The following is a 24,131-nucleotide window of genomic DNA, read 5'->3' as shown; positions in this document are numbered from 1 at the left end:
TAGGGGGTTGGGCTGAGTCCATACTTATTTATTATCACCATGACTCATTTATTATTGTGATTTATTACCATGCTGGTTAACTTTGGGGGTAAGACATTTTTGACCATGTCTTATTCAGTGCAGTATCCTCAGCACTTGGCATATATGAGGAGATCAATAATTGCTTTTTGAAGGAATGAAGGAATATCATTGTCACCTTTCTCTCTCACATAAAAACAGAGAGTAGCATGTAATCTTGCTGTGTTTGGGGTCAATGAGAAAAAAGAAATTTGGTGTGCTACTTAAGTTATTTTCATTGATTGGTTAATATAAATTTTCCCCTCATATCATCTGGACCTTTTTTTTTTTTTCTTTTCAATATCACTACTTAATATATGGGTCTCAGATTTCATTTGTTTTAACACAGATATATGACAAACTATGTCTTGAATAGGTTTGGGGCAGCAGCCACGCAAGGCATGAACACAGACATCACAAATATCATTATGCAATGGCAGTGGAGGGAATCCATAAAAACTATATTCATATCTGCAGCTATTTCCCTTTACCAAGAAAGGTATAAGTTTGAATGGGAATAGAGCTTCAAAAGAAGAAACTTAAAACGGTATCTGTTGCCACATACTTTAGTTGATTTTGGAGCAGCACCTGCAGTCCAATTTGGGTTAGTATTGGCCAGAGGAAAATGAGGGCAAACTCTTAAAGAAGTGTCTAACATTATAGTAGATGGTCAATAAATATTTATGGGAGTGAGTGGGAGACAGAATACAATTGGAATTTTTTATTCTTTGTACCTTCAAGTGCTTGTTTAAATATAAGATAGAAAATTGTTTAAAGTATAAACAATTTGCACAAGGAAGGTGTCAAGTCTACTGACTCAGGAGCAAGGCCATGATAATACTTGCCCTTAGCTGGTGACATATTCCTGCCAATGGAGGTTCTGTAGCAACTGTGTCTTTGTTTTCCTCTGTATGGTGGTATGAAAATACACCGCCTACCTATTTCACATGAGTGAGCCAGGATGAATGAATGGATGTTTGCAAGCACCCCAGGGTCCAGGAGGTGAAGTTATGCAAGCATCAGTTGCTATTAGATCACCCTTTGCCCTCGGCTAAGGGCCAATGTCAACAAGTCCTCCCTTTCCCATCTACCCAGAGCTTGTATTAGGATTTAGATCCTGAAGGTGAACTGAGTGGGCTCTGTTCTCCTTCTTATAAAGGTGCTGTGTGGCCTTGGATACTTTTTTACCTCTCTGGGCCTCAATTTCCTCTTGTGCTAAATGAAGGGCACTGAACCATGAACTTCAACCCATGACCTGTAGATCTGTTTTATTTGTCCCGTGCAGGAGTTTTGTTTTGCTTTGTTTTTAATGTGAGTTTAAATCAAATCCCTTTAGGGAGATATGCCTTCTCAGGTTTGACTGAAGCTCTGACTAGATCTACTCTATGCCTGTCATTCATTTACATTCCATTCCTGGCCCTGGAAGGTGTTAGAAACCCTCATATCAGATGTTCTCTAAGATTTTTTCATATAACTGTTTCTGTTCTGCTAGCTCCATGCCTATTTACCATTGAAGAGCAATCACAATCTAACATAAGGGATAAAATCAAGTCTACAGTTTCGAGAAGCCGACTCCCTTTTTGAGCTGTAACAGGTACAGGAATAAGCAAGTCTTGTTTCTTATAGGAGTTCCTTGAGTTTTTGATCACTTTACTTTCAAAGTGTGTGTGTGTGTGTGTGTGTGTGTGCACGCGCATGCATGCGTGTTTTATTTTCCAGTCATTTGACCGATCTAACTTGACATTTTCTGTGCAGGGGTTATAGTTTTCTAAAACACAACCAGTTTGAAAAGACCCAAGCACTATATCTCTGCGAGATTAAATGCAATTATTCTTTGTAAAAAGGAAACACTTTCTCTACTCTCACAGCACTTCAATTAAATAAACTGCTCAAGTGGCCAATGCATTTTGTTTATTCTGAAATAATTTTGGACTTATATAAAAGGTGCAAAAATAGTACGGTGAGTTCGCATCTACCCTTCACTCAGCTCCCCACCCTAGTGTTAGCATCTTACATGACCATGGCACAATTATCAAGATAAAGAAATTAACACCTAACTAATGCATTTTAACACAGTTGTCTGATTTCTGGTTTTAATTCTCTATGTAAATTATATCTTATTTTAGCCACTTTGTTTTCAAAGGACCGCTATTAAAGGAATATTGAGAAAAAAAATCTACAGTAAAGGACTTAGAGAAATGATTTTTCATTTTGCATTGCCAGATAGTTATGGGGCTGAAAGTTCTCTGTTTCCTTAATATGTACTTGAGCACAGACAGATCTGTAACTTGTAATCTAATATGGAGGTTAACTGTCATTCATCAAAGGAAATAAGGACTCCCTTTTGTTGGTACAGGAAGTTAGAACTTCCTTTTGTGGTAAGCTTTATAACAGTTTATTTTAGTGCTTTTTCAAAATAATAAACCTGATGTAGCCAAAGTGGTAATTAACTGGAGTCATGTTAAACTCTCTTACTGTTTTTACTTTCTAAGTGCTGTTTTTTTCTTAACCATTAATAAATGTAGTAAATAAAGTGCAGTATTTACAAAGATGCAACCGAAGTGATTAATAAGAAAAAAGGTATTAGTGGGATTTGGAGCTATTTTCCATCATGAATCAAATGACTTTCTGTTTTATCTTCAGTAAAGATGAGGCCAATTAAGGATCTTCTGAACAGTTAAGGCAACTGTGGAATAAAAAAGAATTTCTGGGTAGAAAATCTGAAAACCATATCACAAATACCATGTTATTTAGTTAGTGGGTTTATATTGTACAATTTAGATTAATTATAGACAGTTAGGTAATTTTACCATAGCATGGATTTTTTTCTCTGTCATAGGTGTTTACCCTGCAATTACCAAGAGATCATGAGCAAATGAGGTGTGTGTCTCTGGGGACTTCTTTTAGCATTAACCCACATTTCAAACGACAATAGAAGATAAGAATTACTTTTGAGAGTCTCTTTAAAATGGATTAAAAAAATTCAGCAATGAGTCAGTACTGTGATTTTGTCTGTACTTGACCAGGGCTGTAAACACCAAACCCATTTGGCTATCCTGTGGGGCGTGGAAAGATCCTTTCTCTCCCTTCTGAGATAGTATTTGGGCTCCATGACTGAAATATGCAAAGGAAAGATACTGAAAGTTTCTGTTCTTAAAGTAATATGCATGAGGATTTTTACATATCATCTTTCCCTTCTGCACTCCCTCCCTTTTTTTTAAAGAAAAAAATTACTAAATTTCAGCTTTTCCACTCAGAATCAAAGGAAAATCCACCTGAACATAAATATTTATTTACCTAGTATTGTAATTTCTTTGGCCTCTTCTCATCTGTAAAATAAATGTTAGAAAAATCAGTGGCTTTCTGTTTTTGTTTTTAGCATTTTGTTTCTCAAACGAAACTGTACACAGAACCCCAGTGAAGTGGGACTGCTCCAGTTTAAGTGGGGAGCCCATGTTCAGCCCTAACTTCTCAGCCATGGTTCTCCTCTTCTGGGCTCACTCTCGCCCTCTCCTGGTTGTCCTGGACTTCACAACTACTCCGTCCTCACAGGCTCTGAACTTGGGGCAGTGGTTCTCAGGAAGCAATCTAGGGTTGCTGTGAAAACAATATTGCTATTTGAAAGGAGAGACTTCAGTTTTCTAGGCTATTCAGGTAGTCTTCAGACTGGTATGTTATTGGTCCATGAGTAGATAAGTACAAAATTGAGAGTGTTTAGAAATGTTTGCAGCAATTCAACATTGCTGTGATATCCAAGCACATGATCAGTGCTGACTTACCTTGCCAAACAGGATATGTACCAAAAGTATTGGCCCATGATAGATTACAAATGAAAAAAAAAACTTCATAGGTCGTTTGAAAAGCACTGTTCATGAATATTATATTATATAGAACTCTAATTTCCCTCCTAAAGACTGAATAATTGATATAATTCCTGAGTGCGTTCAAGATTATTATAACATGACAAATATTCATCAGTTGATTTGATTTATGAGGAAGCTTTATGAAAGATTTTTGAATTAAAAGAGTAATGACACAGGTTTGTTTTTTCAAATAGTTCTTTTATCCATTGGTCCATTAATTTTTTAATACGTAAATGTTTATTGTTTGCCTTCCTTGGAACTAGAGGGTATTATGCTAAGCGAAATAAGTCAATCAGAGAAAGACAGTTATCATATGATCTCACTGATATGTGGAATTTAAGAAACAAGACAGAGGATCATAGAGGAAGAGAGGAAAAAATGAAACAAGATGAAACCAGAGAGGGAGGCAAACCGTAAGAGACTCTTAATCAGAGGAAACAAGCTGAGGGTTGCTAGAGGGGAGGGGGGTGGGAGATGGGGTAACTGGGTGATGGACATTAAGGAGGGCATGTGATGTCATGAACACTGGGTATTGTATATAAGACTGATGAATCACAGGCCTGTACCTCTGAAACCAATAACCCATTATATGTTAATTGAATTAAAATGAAAAAAGAAAACCCCAAACCAGCCAACTAAGCTTTAAGCTATAGCCCCCCTCCAAAAAAAAGTGAATCAGGAGGTCCAATTCTTGGTCTTATGGGGTAATCATGCAATTGCAATATTTTGTGCACAGGTTTGCAAAGTGGGGAGTACAAGCTGCCCTGGAGCGCTGAGGAGGAGCACCAGGTTTGGGGGTTTAACGGAGGTTCTAATCCTAAAATCCTAAAATAATTGTTAAAAAGCAAATAATTAATGAACATTGGTAAAGATACCTTAGCCCTGCCTTGTAGATTATGACACATATTTTTTGAGCTTTTATACTGTGCTGTACTGTGCCATGTGCTACTCGGTGTGTGGGGGATGTATGTGTGTGTAAAGCAGATACGGTATCTGTTCACATGGGCCTTAGGATCTAGTGCAAGGAAACCAATAAATGGACAAGAAGATTTCTGATGTTGATGAGCTTCAGAAGGAGATGAAACAGGGTGATGTGGTAAGGATGAGTCTGTGGGGGTATATAGGTTGGGCAGGTTCATCAGAGGAGCCCGCACCAAGGAAGGGACATCTGAGCAGATACCTCAGTGACATGAAGGAGCCAGCCTGGGAATGAGAGAGGAACAGCAAGTGGCAAGTTCCAAGGCTTACAGGCAGGAATAGGGTTGCCATGTTCATGAGCCTGCGAGAAGGCCAGTAGGGCTGAAGTGAAGTGAGAGAGAGAGGGAGAGGGTAGAAAGATCAGAGAAGTAAAAGCCCTGGAGAGGTCAAGCAAAGGAGGGAAATTTGAGGTTGTGCTCAGTGTGTATCCCCAGCAAGATTCTTGTACCATCATCATCCACAGCTCTTCCACTGGGGTTGGTGATCACAGTGAACGACATGGGTGTCCTACCCAGAGCCTCTCCCATCCCTTAGGACTATTTGGGTGTCTAGGTATTGGCTTCAATACTCCTTTGCTTCTTACAGCCAGTTCCTGTGTCTCTTTTTTGGAGGACTCCCCCCGAAGCTCCTAGAGTCCCTTTACCCCCAGACAGGAGTGTCTGGGGGATTATGACCTCCCTCAAAGACTCTTAACCAATGACTAAAGTCTACAGGAACATGAAAGTCTGCTCCCTTCCCTCAGGTTTAGACAGTCCTGAGACATAATCTATACTCTGGAGCTCCCCTTGGAATCACACTGAGGCTGCCCTCTGGAGAGCTCTTGCTTTAGGTAGCACCCTTGCTTGACTTCTCTGGAGAACACCTCTTCAGTAAGTTGTCTGTCTCTGGGCAACTTAAGATATGAGCTGCCTTCCCCCACCCCCAGTTTTGAATTATAACCATTGGTATAACATGATTGTTTTTGTTAATTTAAAATGGGATTAGATGAAATATTTCAGAGCATTCCCAACTTCTCAAAGTTTTCTTCCGAAGAGTTTCCATTTTAACAGCCATCAAGTGGAAAGGATTTTGTTTTTTATCTGAAGGCAATTGTCTGTTTCTACTGATTCCGGTGGATTTGTTTACTGTTTAATTAAGTGAAACATTTCCAGAGAGTTATCTATTCTCACTCTTCCAGCTCACAGAGTAGACATTAATCTAAAACTGATAAAACTATTAGATGATTATTTCCTGTTCACACACCGGGTCAATCAAATTATGGAGATTAAATAGGGGAATAAGACGGGGTGTTTAGTAGGGTATGATCTGGCTAGATGTGCTCTCCTTCTGGCAGAAGAAGCCTGTGAGCTTTTCCACACATTTTCATGTGCTAATCCTTGTGGCTTCCATTTCCTACTTCTAACACAGTCTGTAGCTATGGTTTGCACAGGAATTGGAAGCCAGCAGGCCAATGTGTCCATGTGGAATTTTCCCTCTGTCCTTGAGGGAAAAGTAAAATCAGATTCTATTAATTTTGACTGGATTTCAATTTATTTTAGATCTTTTGGGGCATTTTAATATCCATATATAAAAAGCACTTGGATCTTTTGCTTTTAAAAATTATTTGCAGATTGCCTGTCGTCCATTCTTCCTTTCTTCTACCCCTCTCTACCTCCCTTCTTCCCTTCCTTCTCCTTTCTTTTATAGAAGAGTGAAAGTGAAATCAATCTCTATCTGAATACATCACAAAACATAGTTTGAAGTCATTAAGTGGGTTTTTATTTGCTTGTGGGAGAATCATATGCCTGTGGTAGCCTGTTTTACCTTTAGCAGTTTTCAGTCTGAGATTGGACATAGTAAATGTTCAGTAAATATTTTTTGATTGTATGAATCCGTGGTGTTATGTCCTAAGCACAATCCTAAAATATTATTATTGTGCTTTTCTTGGTGTGCATCTGTGAAGAGAGCCTTGGTTCCCAACTCCTAATTCCAGCTCAACTCTTTGTCATAAATATGACAACTGTATGGGAAAAATCATTTTTAAATCCTTAGATAAACTGTCATTGTACATTTCACAAAATAAAGTTTCCCTCCATTCTGTTGCAGTGAAACACCCATAGGCACATTCCTTTTGCCTTTAAATATCTCTGAGACACTTGGATTTGACCTTCGATTTCACAATACATTGAGGCATGCAATTATAAGACAATAACACATGCTTTTTCATGCCTGAAAATAACTCTGAAGTTACGCTGTGGCATTAAACACAGTTGGAAAATTTTACATCCAATCAAATTAAACCAATAGTATATTTAATTTTGTATTTGCTATGTAACTGCAAGTAAGGGTGTCTTCAACTTTTTGTTTCTATTCTGGAAATTAAAACAATTGAATCAGAAATTTAAAAAAGGGCAAACAAATAAATTGTTTTCTGTTCATTGGTTAAGTAATCTGCCTTATCTCTTACTTATCTTTTGAGTGGGAGTAGGAAATAGTATTAAAATTTATCTTAGGAAGGGTGACCATGATAACTACAAAGCTTATCCAAAAGATTGAAATGCGTATTGGGTCGTATTCCCAGGCTGGCCAGGCTGACTGTCCAGATTGTTTGAAAACAAACTTCAACTGAGTAAATTTTAAAGATCTTACTGACTTTATTCAGTGATTCATGAATTGGACAACATCCATTCTGGCAGATAGGAAGGAACTCTGAGGAGCTTTATAGGCAGAAAGGAGCAGGAACAAGGAAGTTATACTAGCCAAAAAGTAGATTATTGCAAGGTTACTTTTCCCTAGAGGGTAACATGGGTTTATCAGACAGATTATTTAACTAATGCTGATCTGGTGATTCCTGATTGGCTAGTTTAAGTTTTCATATCTCAGAGGGCTGAAAATGTATTTAAGTTTGGTGACCTGGGGCTTAGCATAAGTGACTCCATTTTGGGCCTGTTGGCTTGTTTTCCACAGGATGGTTGAGTGAGTTTAGGGGCTGTGCAAGACTGACCCAATTCTTGCTGAAGAACTTGTGACTGCAGTTGACCCACTTGGGGATTCAGGTGGCAGTTTGAAAGCTTTAGGAATTCTAGAAATCCAGTGAAATTTTGTGTTTACCTTTGACACTGTAATGCTTATTTGCAGGTGGGTGGGGCTTTCTCTGGGCTTTTAGGGGGATGACCCATGATGAGGGAGGAACGCCTTGAATTAGCAGCATACAGTTGAGGATACTTGTCGAGAAGATAAGTAAGAGGGCATAAAAGCATTAGTTGGGCTCCAAGTATTTGCTTATAGATATATATTTTGGAAACCCCCAATGGGGGCACTTTTCCTGACAAGCAGAATAGTATATTTGGTGGGACAATCGGTCAGAATATTTGAAATCAAGGGTGACTCAGAAAAGAGAGGCTCATGGGCTACTATACCTATAAACTGTGCCCTAAATGTATCTGAAGGCCTTTGACTGATAAATAATAAATGCTACTCATGTATTTTTTAAAAGATTTACTTATTTATTTTAGAAAGGGGGGAAGGGGCAGAAGGAAAAGGAGAGAGAGAATCTCAAGCAGACTCCCCGCTCATCACAGAGCCCGACATGGGGCTAGATCCCAAGGCCCCGAGATCATTACTTGAGCCGAAACCTAGTCAGATGTTCAACCAACTAAGCCACCCAGATGCCCCAAAATGCTACTCATATTAACATTTTTTATTGTTGTATTATAAATGAATGTTAGCTTTTACATATTTAAATAAGTATTATAAAGTGACTTTTGCCTGAGAATATTTTGGTGCACACAACCCAACTAAAGTTTTCCCCTCTGGTTTATTTTGAAAGGCATGCAATGTTAATTCTGGGGCATTGATGTTTTACAATGCCTGATCAAGACAAAAAGGTGAAGATCACAGAAAAATCAACTGATAAAAAACAACAAGGAATCACCACCAGGTAACCCCTTCCTGAGTTTTTGCTAGTTAGTAACTCAGACAGTGGCCAGCAACCAGATTTAATGGCTTTTTGAGAAATAGAGTAGACCCTTAACAATGGCTACTCTGGGTTATGGTGTTTACTGAAATGTTTGATCATTTCTAGAGTTCTAAAGGAAATGGTTAGTGTGTATAGGTTTCCTTCTATAAAATAGTTTTGGAGGGGCAATGCCATCAGTGGGGATGACTAGTTCGCCAGGAGTCTTCAGTTGATTGACACTGTGTTTTTCTTTCTCCTAGGGACTATTCAGATCTTAAAAGACTTTGTTGCCTTTTGAACGTCCAGTCAAGCAAACAACAGGTAATGTTTTCAAAAATTGTGCATGCGTTAATGAAAGAGAACGCACATGTTTCCAAAGGGATTGATTTAACATTTTTATGAACAATAATATATCTGCTTTTCTTAGTTCTTAAATATGTTTTGTCTTTCTTCATCTTGCTGTTTCTCTCATACATGGTTCAGGTTCTGCCAAGACTCAGCGTCTACAGCCTTTTCATTTTCCTCTCATGGCTGGGCCCTACTTTATTTTCTGCTTATTGCCATGTGTCCTAATTACCAAAGCCCTTCCATCTAGAAACAGTGTACTGTTCTATTGAATGCCCAGTGTTTGACTCTTTGGAGCTTTAGGGAATTTGATTTTTTTCCCAAACACTGATTACTGAGTTTCCTTTCTTTTCCCCTCCACCCCTCGTCATGCTGCCTATTTCCTACAGTACTGCTCTTGATGCTTGCTGCACCCGAAAAGAGGGGAAAGGAGTGAATTTGGCTATTTTTATGATAGCATTTTTATATTTTTATTACCTGGAGAAAGAATGGTACCTCTGCTTGAATTTATCTTTAAACTTTCTTTTTGGTTTTACCTCTGTACGACTTGGGAGAGTCCTGAGATTCGAGGCCATCTGTGAAGATTTGGGGAACAGCACAGCAATGCTAATGCTAATGTTAACAGTAGACACTCGGCACCGTTAACTGGTAAATGGTAGTGATGCTTCTTGAACCTCAGTGATCTGGCACCAAAGTCTACTATGCTGTACTTGTTTAAGTAAATTTGTTTAAGAGTGCAAATGGTGGGAATCCTGATGGATTTTGGATTAGTTTTGGATTAGTTTTCATCAAACTAACCGAGAGCTACAACATTTTTATCTATTTATTTATAGTCAAGGATGACATTCTAATGATTTGATGGCACATAAAGGCCAAATAACATAGTTCATATTTAGGGAACATTTACTATATGTCTGGTGCATCACCCTGTTTAGTAACCACATCTCTCACTTTTATAGATTGGGAAAATGAGGCACACGGAATTAAGTGACTTTCTCAATATCATACAGCCAACTGTTGGTTGGAATACAGATCTGAACCCAAACACTGCCTCTTTGCAATATATGCCTCTAGCCACTGAGATACCTTTTAAATGACTTGGGAAATTAAATTCCAGTTCACAAAAATAGTTGGATAATCCTTGATTCGGAGTAAACATGGTTGTAAAATATCTTTTCACCTACCAATCCTTCTTCTCTGTTATTCATGCTATGGCCCTCAGGAGCAATTTCTTTCCATCCAGCTGTGTCAGCAGTCACTCTTGCTCTTTGTCTGTCTCTACCCTGCTAAAAGCATCTGTGTGGCTTGCTGCTCACAGGCCTTCATGGACAATTACCCCAAATCACATCCATTCTTTCTTAGAAAGTAAGCAAGGTAGCTCAGCATACAGTTTTGGTTGTGGTTCCCATTCTTTCTCACTGTACATCCTAAGATGTAACCATGATGTCAAAGACTTCTCCTTTTTGCTTTTACTATTACCTTCTCCTGAATTTGCCCTTCTCCCAAATTTCTTTCCTATAAAATCTCATCTATTTTTAAGACCCAAATCGAGTGACACTGCTTCCACAAAAAAAGCTTTCCTTTATTTTGTATTCTGGAAGCAATCTTTCTCTTCCCAAAGCACTTTCTTTCACAGTTGTAACACTATGTTCTTCCTTGTTTTGGAAACGCTTGTCTACATGTCTTATTTCCAGATGAGATTATGTATTTCCCAATGCCAGCCAGTTTGACTTTGCCTCTGGTATCCTCGACTTGGTGAGTTCTGGGTCAGTTTTTGTCAAATTGAATTACGGTTTAAGAATTGGGTTACGTCATGAGCATGTATAATTTCATGGCCCGAGTAAAAGAAACACCAATGGTGGTGTTGTTGTGGTTGTTGTTGTTGTTTTAAAGATGTATTTATTTATTTATTTGAGAGAGTGCAAGCACGAGTAGGGGTGGGGTAGAGGGAGAGGGAGAGAGAGATCCCAAGCAGACTCTATGCGGAGCGGGGAGCATGATGTGGGGCTCGATCCCACTGGTGGTTTTTGCCTCTAATTTTCCAACTTTGAAGCTCACTAGATCTGATGTGTCTCCTTTCAACACCATGTTCTTGTTAACACCTAGTGGGGTTAATAAAAGTGAATTTAATAGTTCCTGTTTCTTTAACCAATTTTAGAATTTGCAGTTTGTTGTCTGACAAGTTTACATGGCATTGCTTTTTGTAAAGTCTTTCACATGTATAAAAATGCATAGTTGTAATGCTTGAATTATTCAGAAAGTAGGTGGTTCTAAGAAATGAAAATGTCCTCAATGATATGCAGGTCCTGAGGTTCACAAAATTTATTCCTAATTCTGTTTATCAAAGCTTAATTCATTTTTAATTTTGAAATAATAAATGTTATTCTGAACACCCTATTCTCCTTTTAGTAAAATAGTATGGAGAAGAAAGATACTGGAAAGAATAAGTCAAGCATTTATTTATATCTTGCTTGTTCCAGTAAGAATATAAGAAGGTTTTTACAAAGATACACTAAGTATGACAGTTTATCATAAATTAAAACCAGGGCCAAAGAAGAAAGAAGAGCAAGGGTTGGGGACAAAGTAGAGTGAGGCACACAGAGATGCCCATCAAAATATGCAAGTGGGTCACATATTTGGCTCTGAGACTTTTAGCAGTCAATTTGAAAAGGGAAATTTGGGAGTAAGGCTCACTCACCTGAATTTCTGATCTAACAAGATCTGGCCTGTTATTTGCAAATGGACCAAAATGGCCAATTAATTGGTTGCAGAGGAAATTTACTTTGTGGTTTAGGCAGAGAATTGCAAAGAACTGAATGTCCTTTATCTGAATCTCTAATGAGCCAAGCCACTTCTCTGTTGTTTCCTTGTGTCCCAATGTTCTACTTTTCGTTCTTTGTCTTGACTGCTCTATCTCTGTGTGCCTTGTTTAACCACATTAGAGCTTGCTATTCTGTGGGACGGTCCAACAGTGGGACAGAACACTGAGGGGGCAGGGTTAGAATAACCATAGCCCAGTAAAGACAAATAATTCAAGGAAAGGAATTCCCCCAGGGTTGTTGAAGCAAAGTGAAATTACAAAGTTGGTTGGAGATTTCACCAGAGGTTTCCACAAATCTTGAAGTAATCTGCCAAGAGCTGGAATTCAGATTTTTTTTTCCTACATTCAAAGCCACAGGAAGCTGAGAAATTGGTTTGCAATAAGTAAAAAAAGGTAGAAGAAAGAACAAATGAATTCGTTATAAACCAGTTAATTACCTTGAAATAACAGAGGTTTTGATAAATACTGTGGAAAGAAAAGGCATAAGGCACAGTTGCTGTGTTCTGAGGGACGGAGGTATAGGAAAGGCAGTTATAGCGCATGACAAGGCAAGACGTGAGTCCTGAAGGAATGGTACAGACACTGGGCATATGGATTTTGACAGGCATAGGGAGTCCACTTTTAGCTCAAATCACAGGAAGGAGATGGTTCTTGGAAAATGTCTGGTTTTCCATCCACGGCATTGGTGGAAAGGCATTATCAGTGAAGTGAATAAAATAATCAGATATCTGAAGAAAGGAAAATCATGAGCATTTAAGTAAAATGATGACTAGATGTTTCTGTTGGAAGTAGTCATACCTAGAGCTAGATGACTTTGTGCAGTGTCTAAAGGCCCATCTACACATTTTGTATTTGATCCCGTAAGCAATAGGGAATGTTGACATTTCTAATCAGAAGTGACACAATCACATTTTTAGGAAAGTCCTTCGCTTCAATCTGTAATCTCTTCACTTTCCACTCACACTATTCAAGCTGCTCAGGTACCTCTCATTTTCTAGAGCACACATAGCTGTCCTCTGTCTTCCCGCCCATAAAAGTCTGTCTGGAATACTCTGAAATACTCTTGGCATCCTGGTCTGTGGCCCACCCTATCTCTCCTTTACTTTCTACCATAACAAACCCTTGTTCACTCATCTTGCAACCTGTTCTCATGCTGGTTTACCCCTCCCCACCCCATGGGACTCTGAACTCCTTAAAGGCAGATGCCATGTCTGTCCTGCTTCCTATATGCCCAGTGCCTCATCACACTTCTGACAAATAATGTGTCTGCAACAAAAGTGTGGAACGGATGGACGCATCTAGAAGTGGTTAACAATGAATCAGTTTAGCAAAGAGACGGGGGAAAAGTAAGCATTCATTCAACAATTTCACTTTTGAGTACGTACTGTGCACCAGGCTTTGTGAGAGGTGCTAAGAACACAAAGACAGACAGATAGGATGCTGCCCTCAGGGTGGCCATATTCAAAGTGAAGAGGCTGATGTGTAAACTAGATGTTGTACCAGGTGTGGTAAGTGCTATAAGAGATGTCAGTGTAGTAATGCCACCAGGGAGGGAGTGAACTGCTTTTCCAGGAAGGCTGGGGCAGGTGCTCACCAGGACGCTGTTTGAGCTGAGCCCTGAAACATGATCAGGAGTCACAGTCTACAACACACACCCAGGTGTGGAGTGGTCAGATGCTATGGTGGTTTCTGGGTCAAGTGACCAATTCAATGCAGCCAGAAGTTGGGGCACAGTTTTATATTTGCCCGCCCTGTTTGGCTTATTCATGTATTTATTTATATTATATGGACTTGTGGATTCTTATTTTAGTCCATGGTGGATTTATTATCAAATACTGCATAGCAAATCAGTCTAAAACTTAGTGGTTTAAAGCAATAATGATCATTTACTGTCTCTCACCCATTTTGTGAGTCACGAATTCAGAACAGTTTGCCTGGATGGTTCTGGTTCAGGTCTCTGATGGGGTTGCTGTGAGGTGCTGTGATCCTCCCAACACCGACTGGGGCTGGCAAGTAAGTGCTGTTTGTGGGTGAGAGGCCTCTCCACAGGGTTGTTTGTTCTCACAGCATGGAGTCTGGGGATTCCCCCAGAACTAACCCCTCTACATGTTGAAAGAAACTATTTAGTCCTTTCAAATATTGTGCAAAGAGATGACGCTGGACCGGAAGACAGGAACAGAACACAGGGAGAGATTTTCAGAATCTCAGTATGAAGAAAATCTTGGGCAAGAGTGGAACTCTGAAAAGCAAGAGGGATGACTCAGGATAGTGTTTCTCATCACTAGAGATACATACATAGATGGTGGAGGACTGAGAATGTTGGAGAGGGAGGCAGGTTGCCTGGATTTGAATACGAGCTCTGCCCCTTGCTAGCTATGTGACCCTTAGGCAAGTCACTTACCCCTCTGTGCCTTAGTTTTCTCATCTACAAAATGGTATTTATCTCATAGGGTTGTTATGAGGATTAAATATATTTAATACTTGCAAAGCACTAGAACACTGCCTGGCATGTGGTGAGAACCATGTGAGTATCATCTATGATGATGGCAGTCATGAAGATGCATGATGGTTGGGTCCTGTGCCTTTTGAAGAGGTTTTCAAATCCAAGTGCCTGTAAGTCCATCACTTGTGGGAAAGGACAGGACACACTTTAAAATGATCTATGTCAGTTTGTGTTGTGGTATATTTATTATGTCCAAAGTTTCAGATGTTGGGTTGCCCTGAATAATCTGTCAAATGTAGTATGCTTTAAAAGAACTAATGGCTTAACGTGAAGAAATCTCTGAGGGGTGGCTCACGTGGACACCCTGACTGTGATGATACCAGGTGGTGAGCGGTATCACACAGATTGCCCTGGACCTCCTTCTGCAGTAGATGATGAAGAATACGGAGAGCCGGAGGAATTGGGGAGGCAAGGGAAAATGCTCTGGGTTTTGAACTGGACTCTGAACTCACATTGTTTTTGTCTGAAGAGGGCTGATTGCTTCAAGGTTCCTTCTAGTAAGTTCATGGTCTTTGCAACTATAGCTGCCAAGTCCATCTTATCTACTGAGTCTCCATGAGTTGATTCCCAATTCTGGTTGCCTGTTCTGCCGGTGAAGGAAATGGCTGCAAGCCGTGGGAGCTTTCTACCCCTCTTCTCTGAATTGCCTGGGCCCTTTTTCTCTGTGCTGGCTACCTTCCCTCTTGTGATCAGTATTCTGGGAGCTGTGGTAATGGCAGGGGGTTTGAAACACCTTGGACCCAGAAAATCCACTTCCTGTTTGCTACATAGTGATCTTTCCTGTGTAACACAGGAACATTTGCTCATTGCTGTGACTTCATGGCCAAAATCATGTGGGTTATCACATCCAGGGGTCATCTAATTTGTGAGGACAGACTTTATTTGGTTAGCAAGTTCATCTGTACAGTGGGAATAATCATGAGGATTAAAAGAGTATTTATAAAGCACTCGGAAACTATGCCAGGCACATAGCAAGTGCTTTATAAATACTAACTCACTTAGTTTTCATAATAACTCTGCACACAATTACTATTATTGTTTCCATTTTGATGATGTGGAAACTAATACACAGGGAGTTTAGTAACATTTCCAAGATCATGCAGCTACCTACTGGTAGTTTTAAACCCAGGGCATCTGGCCTAGAGTTTGTTCTCTTAGCCAATAAGCCTTACTCTCTCGAGTACCTGTGGCCCATTGTCTTGTGGTGTTTGTGGATTGATTGGCCCACTATACTGAGATAGAAAGGTGATTTAACAGGATGAAAGATTTATTATTAATATTTTGAGAATGCAACTGTGCTGGCATACGATGAAGAAGGATTTTTCTTTTTTTTTTTGCTAGCCATTAAACAATGTCCTTATTATAATGCATCTTTCTATAAGCTGGCTGCCTAATGGGAAGTCAGACATACTCTTTTTGGATAGGGAAAAGATGTCTTTATGTGGATTAGTGTCAAATATTTTGGTGGAATAAGATAAGTACAACATATAGTAGCTTTATTTGATAATTATAATGTATAGAATGGAAAAGTGGATCCTTTATTTTTTTATATTATGCTCTACTTACCTCCTCTGTAATAATTTCACTAACTATAGAATATCCTTCATTTGTACTTTGGAAAGAATAAAGTATTTGTTTGCACTATGCTCAGCTTTACCGTGGTACAAAAAACAATCCTCAGGGTTATCCCAATTATAGGTACATATTGGTAAGTGAAACTATTTTAATACTGATAACTTACAATTTATTATATAAATAATTACAAGTTCATATTGTAAATGGGAGGCATACTTGAGTTGTTATAGTTCATTTAAGCAAATTTTTTCTTTTTCTTTTTTTTTAAGCAAATTTTTACTTTTCTTTTGGTGAATTCATGACTTTTATAAATATGATTGACTAATCAAGATATTCAGACTGATGAAAAAGGATAGAATCTTCTTTCCCTTTATGTTCCTAACACCTGACAAGCAGTGTGTATGACTGGCAAATGTTGAAGAATGAATGATGACTCATTCTCAGTTTGGGGTTCCACACTCTACCAGAGAGGTCTAGCTGGATCTGGAAACTCTCTCTTCCGGTGGCACATTTGAATCACCCAAGAAGCTTCAAAGACTCCTAGTGCCCAGGCCTGACTGTGTTCAAAGTGCTTCTCGTGTTGAGCTGCCACTATAACCAAGGGAGACTGAAAATACATGAATAACTGTAAGATAGGGCAGGTGGTGTTACAAGCTATGAAGAAAATAAAGCAGCATAAGGTAGAGAGAATAAATGTTTAAGTCAAAGGTGTTTACATCTTGGAAAACTACATTTGGCTTGGCTATCATGTTAATTATTGGTTTAGGAAAAAACTCATTCCCTTTAATTGGCCTCCATCTACCCCTTACCCCCATTTTGTTACTTTCTTTATTATTATCCTCATGGGTTCTGTGCTTCTATTTCTATAGCTTCCAGCCATTAACTTCGATAGTGCCCAAAATAGCATGACGAAGACTGAGCACATCATCAAGGTGGGTGGACACAGAGCCCGAAGTCAGTGGCATGAGTCCACAGAAGCTGTTGAACTTGAAAATTTTAGGTAAGAATCCAGTGTCTCCCTTGCCTTCAGCAACCTATTCTAATTAGCCCAAAACTTTGTCACAGGAGCTAAAATTTAAAGCTGTTTCAAAATTTACCATGGGGATTCTTAACTTAATCATTTTCATCCATGCTTAAATCATTCCCAGAAGTAGTGTGTAAGTAACAGCTTAATGGCCGCGGCTAGAGCCGACCTGGGTGTTTCGGGACACCTTGCTGAGATACCTTTGGCACTTGTTCCATGAGAAAGTGGTTCCGGGTTGTTGACCTGGCCTGGCTGATTCCAGGCTTTGTCTTCAGCTTTTGGTCTGTCCATACCTTGCCAGCAGTGAGGAGGCATAAAAGAAGCCGTTGATGTGAACAGATGTGATGGCTAAGGACTGTGGTTGTCAAAGCAACTGAGGTTTGCACTTGAGGGGATTGCACCTCACCTTTAACATGGAAACCGTCAATCCATGTTCCTCTCTCCTGTCGCCATTTAGACCTCCTAGAAGTTGCACATTTTGTGGGCCACTCCCCTTCCAGGAGCTGGTTCTCTCAGGTTTACCATGTGCTGGAGTCATTTGGCACTAAATGCCATGTAAATAATGAATGGCATGAAATATCAAGATGAATATTCTAGAATGATCCTTTATTTATTTGGCCTAGATTTTGTCTCCCTGTCATATTATGACAATGAATTTAATAGTCCACAAAATCACATGACATTACACGGTTTCTATTTAGCGAGGAACACTAACTTCTTTGAAAATTCTTACATATTCAGTCTCTAGTATCCACGTACTAAGAATGCACTACAGACCTCACCTGGCTAGGGTAGAGGCACACTGTCCAATGACATCTGAAAGACTGAAAAGGCAGAACAGTACAAATGATGATATAAGGCCATAGAACTTGCCTTTGAGGTGATATGTTCATGTAATTCCAGCTTATTTGGCCTGGATCTTAAACCCGGTCTATTTTAATATGCACAAAAATAGTATATCATATATTTTATAGCGATGTCACCATTTTGTGCATTATCTCTTATCCTCTCCCAGTTTTAAAGTGGAATGTTTGTGGTATTTTTATAACCTCTTTAATTGGCTATAATATCAGAAGAAAGAAGCTGAAGATGGGATACCTCCAGACTTTGTTAAACACACACAGACACACACACATACACAGCAAACAATCAGCAACCGCAGAAACTTTCACGGTTGAAGGGGTTTAGGCTGTGTTTGATAAATCCATGTTACCTACAAGGAAATATATATGGTAAGCACTGGTGTTACTAGCTATAGGAGCCAGTGGGGTTGTGGGTGGAAAAACGAAGGGAAGGATTGTTTACTGCCTCATGCACAGTGTCTAGATAATATGTCCTCATCATTCTTTCTCTTCGTATCCCCTTTTCCCCCCTCTGAACAAGTTTAGCTATGAAGTGTTTATGAGGAATAATTTAGTTAAATGGTGAAATGAAGTATATATGCTTGATTATAATCTTTATTATTATTTATAATTGACTTTCTAGTTCCTTTTTTAACAGTTGATATGTGCGTTTAGCAGTATGTTAAGTCCTGAGAATCCTCCCAGTATCTGCATGAATACAGATGGTCTGTGCCTGCATTGAGAAATTTGAGGCAGCCTAAAAAATTTCTATTACAAAATGCTTTTCTGTTTGTTCCATATCAGTATAAACTACAAGAATGAGAGAAACTTCAGCAAACATCCCCAGCATAAACTATTTCAGGAGATCTTTACAGCCTTGGTGAAAAATAGACTCATCTGCAGGTAAGATTCTCCCAGAAAAGACCAACAATTTACCCAAGAATGGCATATCTTATACATCTTATTTCTAGCATATGGTTTGAAGAGTTTATGAGATTAAACACATCATACTTAAAAGATAAAATAGAGCAAATATCATTTAGAAGGAGGCAAATGAATAGGCATTGCAGGCGATCTCATTAAAATTACTCTGGTTAAGTACTGCATTTAGCCAAATTTTATGACAGATAAGGTAAAATGGTATAACCCACGTTATACTGTTTTTCTTATTATTCTTACTTTGAATTTGGATACTCAGGAGGAGTTTATTGCCAGGATCCTTATGAAACAGACATTGGGTAACTCCATGGCCGACATCCTCCTGGTACATTTTTGTGGTTGATACGAGGACTGATTAAATGGGCTTTCCCAGCCTTGACCCTGGGGAAAGGATGAATGTGTAACCTCCAGTCATGGCCCAATGACGATGTTTCTTCTCAGGACCGAGTCAAATGTTCTCTCCGTTGCTCTTCCTTGTCTTAACACAGGTGCAGTGTTGGGACTGTAGAGAAGGATCAGCAAGGCCTCTAGATTCTGTCTCACAAACATCAGGGATTTTCAGTGAGCCATTGACTAGTGTTAGATTGCAGTCAGGACTGAATTTTCTATCCATTTGGGCTGCTTGAAGTGAGAGCTGGTTATACTGCTGCTAGATATGAAGGTGGCTCCTAGCATTATGTCATGGTGGGACCTTGCCTTCTACTCTTCCCTGGAGGCCCAGGCTCTCTCCCCCAAGCGTCAGCTGAAAAGTTGCCTGTAAAGAACCTTGAATCTTCCCCATTGCTTTGGAACTTGAGACTGAGATATCTGAATTCTTCCCCAGTGAGATGGAAAAAATTACTCCTATTCTGGAAAATAGGAGAAATATTAATAATTTAATGCCTTGACCAAGTGACTCGGTCCAGTGCAATAGCTGACTTAAAGTAGAACAGTATCTTGGTGGGTCCTCCATGATGAATCAGCTACTAAATATGCCTAAGTGGTGGTCTTATGATTTGATCTTTTGAAGGGAGTTATTTAGCATTGTGTATTTAAGTACTGGACAATGGCTGCCAAATACATTGGTTTAGTTTAAAGCAGTCCAGGATTGGGACTGCATCTGTTACACCTTTGTACTTGATTTAGGCAGAAGATTATTAGACTGGCTTAGATAATACAAAAAGCTTAAAATCTTTATCATGGTTATAGAATTGGGTCCCTGCTCAGTTCTTGACAATATACTCAAAGATTGTTGAAAGATTAATGAACACTACTACAAAGGACATGAAGTTGTCCTGGACTGTTTTCTTCTTGAGCTTGAACAGAGTAGAACAATGGTTAGTAGCAGAATAATTGTGCCTGAAATGGTATTAGGAAATGACGTTCTTTAATTTGTTTTGAGGATGACTATCATGGACTCTTCAAGGGATGTCCAATAGACCATTTATCAGGTCAGTACTCTGAGGAAGGCAGAATATTTCCTATATTAAAGATGTGAGAGATATCACTGTATCCCCAGTCTGAGGGCACTAGATGCAGAAATTGCTAGGGAAACTAGTCGGGCAAGGGTTGGCATCCAACAGTTGAAAAGATCTTAACAATTCTGAAGTTAAGAGATCTCTTGTCAGGACCTTTTCAAATTCTTAGTGATTAATGAAGCGTCTTAGACTGGATGGAATTACTGGCTTGCAACATGAGTAGTCCCTGGAAATCTTCAAACTAGGAAGAGATGATTATAGATCTCTTTGCTTTCATAGTACGAGAAGGAATTTAGGAATGTTGAACATCAAGGGCATCCTTTTATGTCATCCTTTGGCTGCTGACAGATTGTTACGTTCAGTTCTATTCTAAAAGCAGGGTTGGGTCAAAGATGGCTTAAGTGTAAAGGTCTTCCATTGTTTCTCACCCCATATGACCTTGCTAGGGTAGCCAGAATTACCTTTTCTCCTTTTCCCTCTAAATTTAAACTTATAGAAGAATTACATCTCAGGGCCTTTTCTGGTATAGCTTCCTATCCTTTTCTTTGCAAACATCAGATTTAATGTTGGCCAGAAAGCTTGGATTCAATTCAATAAATAAATTTTTGAATATCTACAGTGTGCAGGGAAGAGAAGGAATAAACAGTGGGGAAGGAAGAGAGGGTGAAAATACAAAGATGAATAGGACACATGATTCCTTTCTCCTAGGGACTCAGCATCTACTCTCTCTGGTCAGCAAAACAGTTACCCACTATCCCAATACAAGGGAAACTATGGTAGATATAAACTATTTATATTATGACAACTAAACACTGGGGGAGGTTGAAGGACTGTGGACTTTGGACTTTGGTCCAGTTCAGGCTGTTGACAAGACTGGGCATATTCAGGATGCTATGCCATTCAGGTTTACCCTGAGGATATGGCTGATTGGGAATTTTGTCTCATGTGTAGAGTGTGAGCCCTTCCAAGACCTCAGTCAGTTTATGCCCGAGTGATGCTGTTCTTGTTCTTGATCTATTTCATTCTCCCCAACTGCAATCTTCCCCTAAGCCACACTTCTGGATACCTCCTTTCTGAGTGCTTTTCCTAAGACTGACCTGTGATTACTCCCTTGTTCTCAGAAATGAAATCGCCAGATGGCATCTGAAATGAGACAGGACTTGTTAATCCAGGGTCAGATAAGGTAACGCTGTAAGCTGCAAACACCTCATGGTCAATCTCAAAGGGCAAGTGAAAGTGTCATGTCTGAAGCTGAGGTTACTCCTGGTTACACATGGTCATGAATCTTGATGTGTGGCAGAGTATGGAAGCAAATTTTGATCTTCCAACTTTCCTTTTTGCCATAACGTCATTTGTCTGTAGGAGAGTCTACTGTTAGAAAATAAATCTACCCCCCTTCCCTTTCATCTGCCTGTCCAGGGAAGTACACAGGGTGCTTGGTATCCAAGACTAGGTTGTTATGAGGTTGTATAGGGAAGTAAAACTTGTCACAAAATTGACCTATCCTCTAATTAACTGCTTATAAAATTGACCTCTACTCAGGTATCTCTTCTGTGTATCTGTTCCTCTGAGCTCCCTCTTTGTTGGTCCATTCCTTTCTGATTGCCAGACAATGTGTAGATCCTATAACACAGTGCAAATATAAATATAACATAATCTCCTTGTGAAATGAACTTGCAAATCTGGCTAAAGATGTAGAATTTCCTGAATAGACTAACAGTGATGGTGCTGAACTGTTGGAATCCAACAAATGAGGCACTGGCAGAATGAGACCACTGACAATTGAAGAAGAGGGTATTAACAAAGGAGGATGACAAAGTGGGACTTCAAAAAAGCACATTTGGACCAACAAAGGTTAGGAGAGGCCTTTAGGACAAATTGGTGACTCTAATATATTTGCAAAAATGAACCTCTTTTTGCTGCAAAAGTCAAAAATTAATTCAAGGATATTGGCTCATGTTACATGATTGGTCAGAAAAAGTGTGCCCCGAAATGTCAGCAGAATCCATTCCTGCTTTATTCTAGTTATTAGGGCAGAGTTGCAATTATAACTTAAAATTTGTTAAATGTAAGATAAAATAGGTCTTAGTTTCATAGTTTATATTTTAAGATCATGTTTTCATTAAATCTTTCCCCCTGCTATTTAATATGAAATTTGGTGTTATTTAAAGTGAGTTCACTTAACTGGTCTCTTCCTGGTACAATTATCCCACAATTGCCAGGATATCCTCTCTTCCCTTGCCTGTAACTTTTGTAGAGATAAGTATATACAAGGTTTTCAAATTTCAGTTAAAAGGGAACTACCTGATCCATTTAGCATGACCTCTTTGGTCTAAAAATGCAGTCACTTTTCTAATAAGAACAAGTGGCGAGAGGAAAGGACTAGAAGTTAGGATAGAGCAGCAATCTCTTCAGTATCTTGATTTAGTTCTTGAAATATACCAAGTTGTTGGAGAGATGCTTTTGCTGTGATTTTCTTTCATCAGGTAGCAGACAGGCCAACAGGGGCCTTTGAAGATTTCCCCCTCACCTAGGAGAAGGGAAGCCTGGTCACTTTGGTAAAGTCTGGCCATCCTCTAATGACTGGGGTAAAATTCCAGTTCCCTAGTGGTTCACAAAGCCCTTTGAGATCTTGTTCCTTCTTGGCCTCATCTCTTGCTCCTGCCTGGTGCATCCATTGGCTCACCAAGATCAGAGCAAGCCCCTCATTATTCCTTGTAGAGTTATTTTCTCTCATCTCTGAGCCTCTGCCCATGCTAATCCTCACCTTAAGCCTGCTGCCCCCACCTCTTTGCCTTCCTGGCTGTTCTGGCCCCTCAACTGTCCTCCCCTCTTATGGCGCTGGGCCCCTGTTCCTCTCCCCCATGCACTGGGCTCCCAGAGAAGAGGGCTTGGGTGTTTTATCTCCAACTCAAGCCATTGACACTGGTTTTATTGGAGAACATGGAGGCTGAGAGTCTTCCTGTAGTGGAATTTCTCTGCATTAGATTATTTTGAGCACCATAAAAAATGTGAGAATACAGAAAATGAAAAAAATGAAAAATTACCCTTTATACCACTCTTAGAAATAGTTACATTAATTCTTGCTGTATTTCCTTCTAATCTTTTTTAAATTCTATGCTTTTTTCTTCACTTACATGAGAAATTATTACACATATACAAAACTGTATTATGCTGTTTATCCAGAGTAAAGTTTTTAAAAGAGCTGTCTCATTGGCTGAGACTCCTTTAGGATCTTGTCTTTTTGTCTGTCTTTTGCTCTAAGTTTCAGAATCTTAAATGTAGAAAGGAAGAAAATAACCTTCAAGAACCTAGGATCTCATGTAATCCTCAAACAAAAACAAGCATTCTGCTTCTTCCCATCACCTAACTTGGAGCAAATATTTAGCTCTTACACTTTTGTTTCTCCTGAAATGTTATTCTCCTCAAATATATATACACCCCCACACACATACAAAAGACGTCATCCAATTATAGAGGGAATGGAAGAAAAAATCCAGTCCAGCCTCATTTGATAGATGCAGTTGCTGAGAGGTTAAGGCCAAGCCTAGGGTCCTCAGGCAAGACTTAACTGGTGCCCTTTTCTCCTATGCCTCGCTGGTTCCTGGGTTCTTTATTAATCAAAGAATATTTAAAATTTACTCTCAGTTTTGCACCAGAGAAGTATCACTTCAGTAATCATGTTCTTGCTTTTCTTCTATCTACTACTGCTTCTTGCAAAAATCATCTAACAGGCATGAAACTAAAATGTCCCTACCTTCCCAGGAAAGCTTTGCTTGTTCTTGGGCCA

General features: G+C 39.3%; 1 protein-coding gene across 12 annotated transcripts in view; it reads left to right on the top strand.

Annotated features, from left to right (window-relative positions):
* NEK10 (NIMA related kinase 10) overlaps positions 1 to 24,131 on the top strand; it is a 239,037-nt gene that overhangs the window by 6,604 nt on the left and 208,302 nt on the right. For all 12 annotated transcript variants that reach the window (XR_013447948.1, XM_078072515.1, XM_078072551.1 and 9 more), the window contains exons 2-5: positions 8,707 to 8,817; positions 9,096 to 9,156; positions 16,949 to 17,079; positions 18,750 to 18,848. Coding sequence is in view for 11 of the 12 variants with exons in the window: in XM_078072515.1 (XP_077928641.1) it covers positions 8,744 to 8,817; positions 9,096 to 9,156; positions 16,949 to 17,079; positions 18,750 to 18,848 (365 nt within the window). In the remaining variant the exon portion in view is untranslated. The remainder of the gene's footprint in view (positions 1 to 8,706; positions 8,818 to 9,095; positions 9,157 to 16,948; positions 17,080 to 18,749; positions 18,849 to 24,131) is intronic.

This window comes from Halichoerus grypus, chromosome 1 (assembly GCF_964656455.1).
Source record: "Halichoerus grypus chromosome 1, mHalGry1.hap1.1, whole genome shotgun sequence".
Taxonomy (NCBI): domain Eukaryota; kingdom Metazoa; phylum Chordata; class Mammalia; order Carnivora; family Phocidae; genus Halichoerus; species Halichoerus grypus.
The sequence above is the reverse complement of the archived record's forward strand: the minus strand, read 5'-3'. Positions and strand labels throughout refer to the sequence as shown.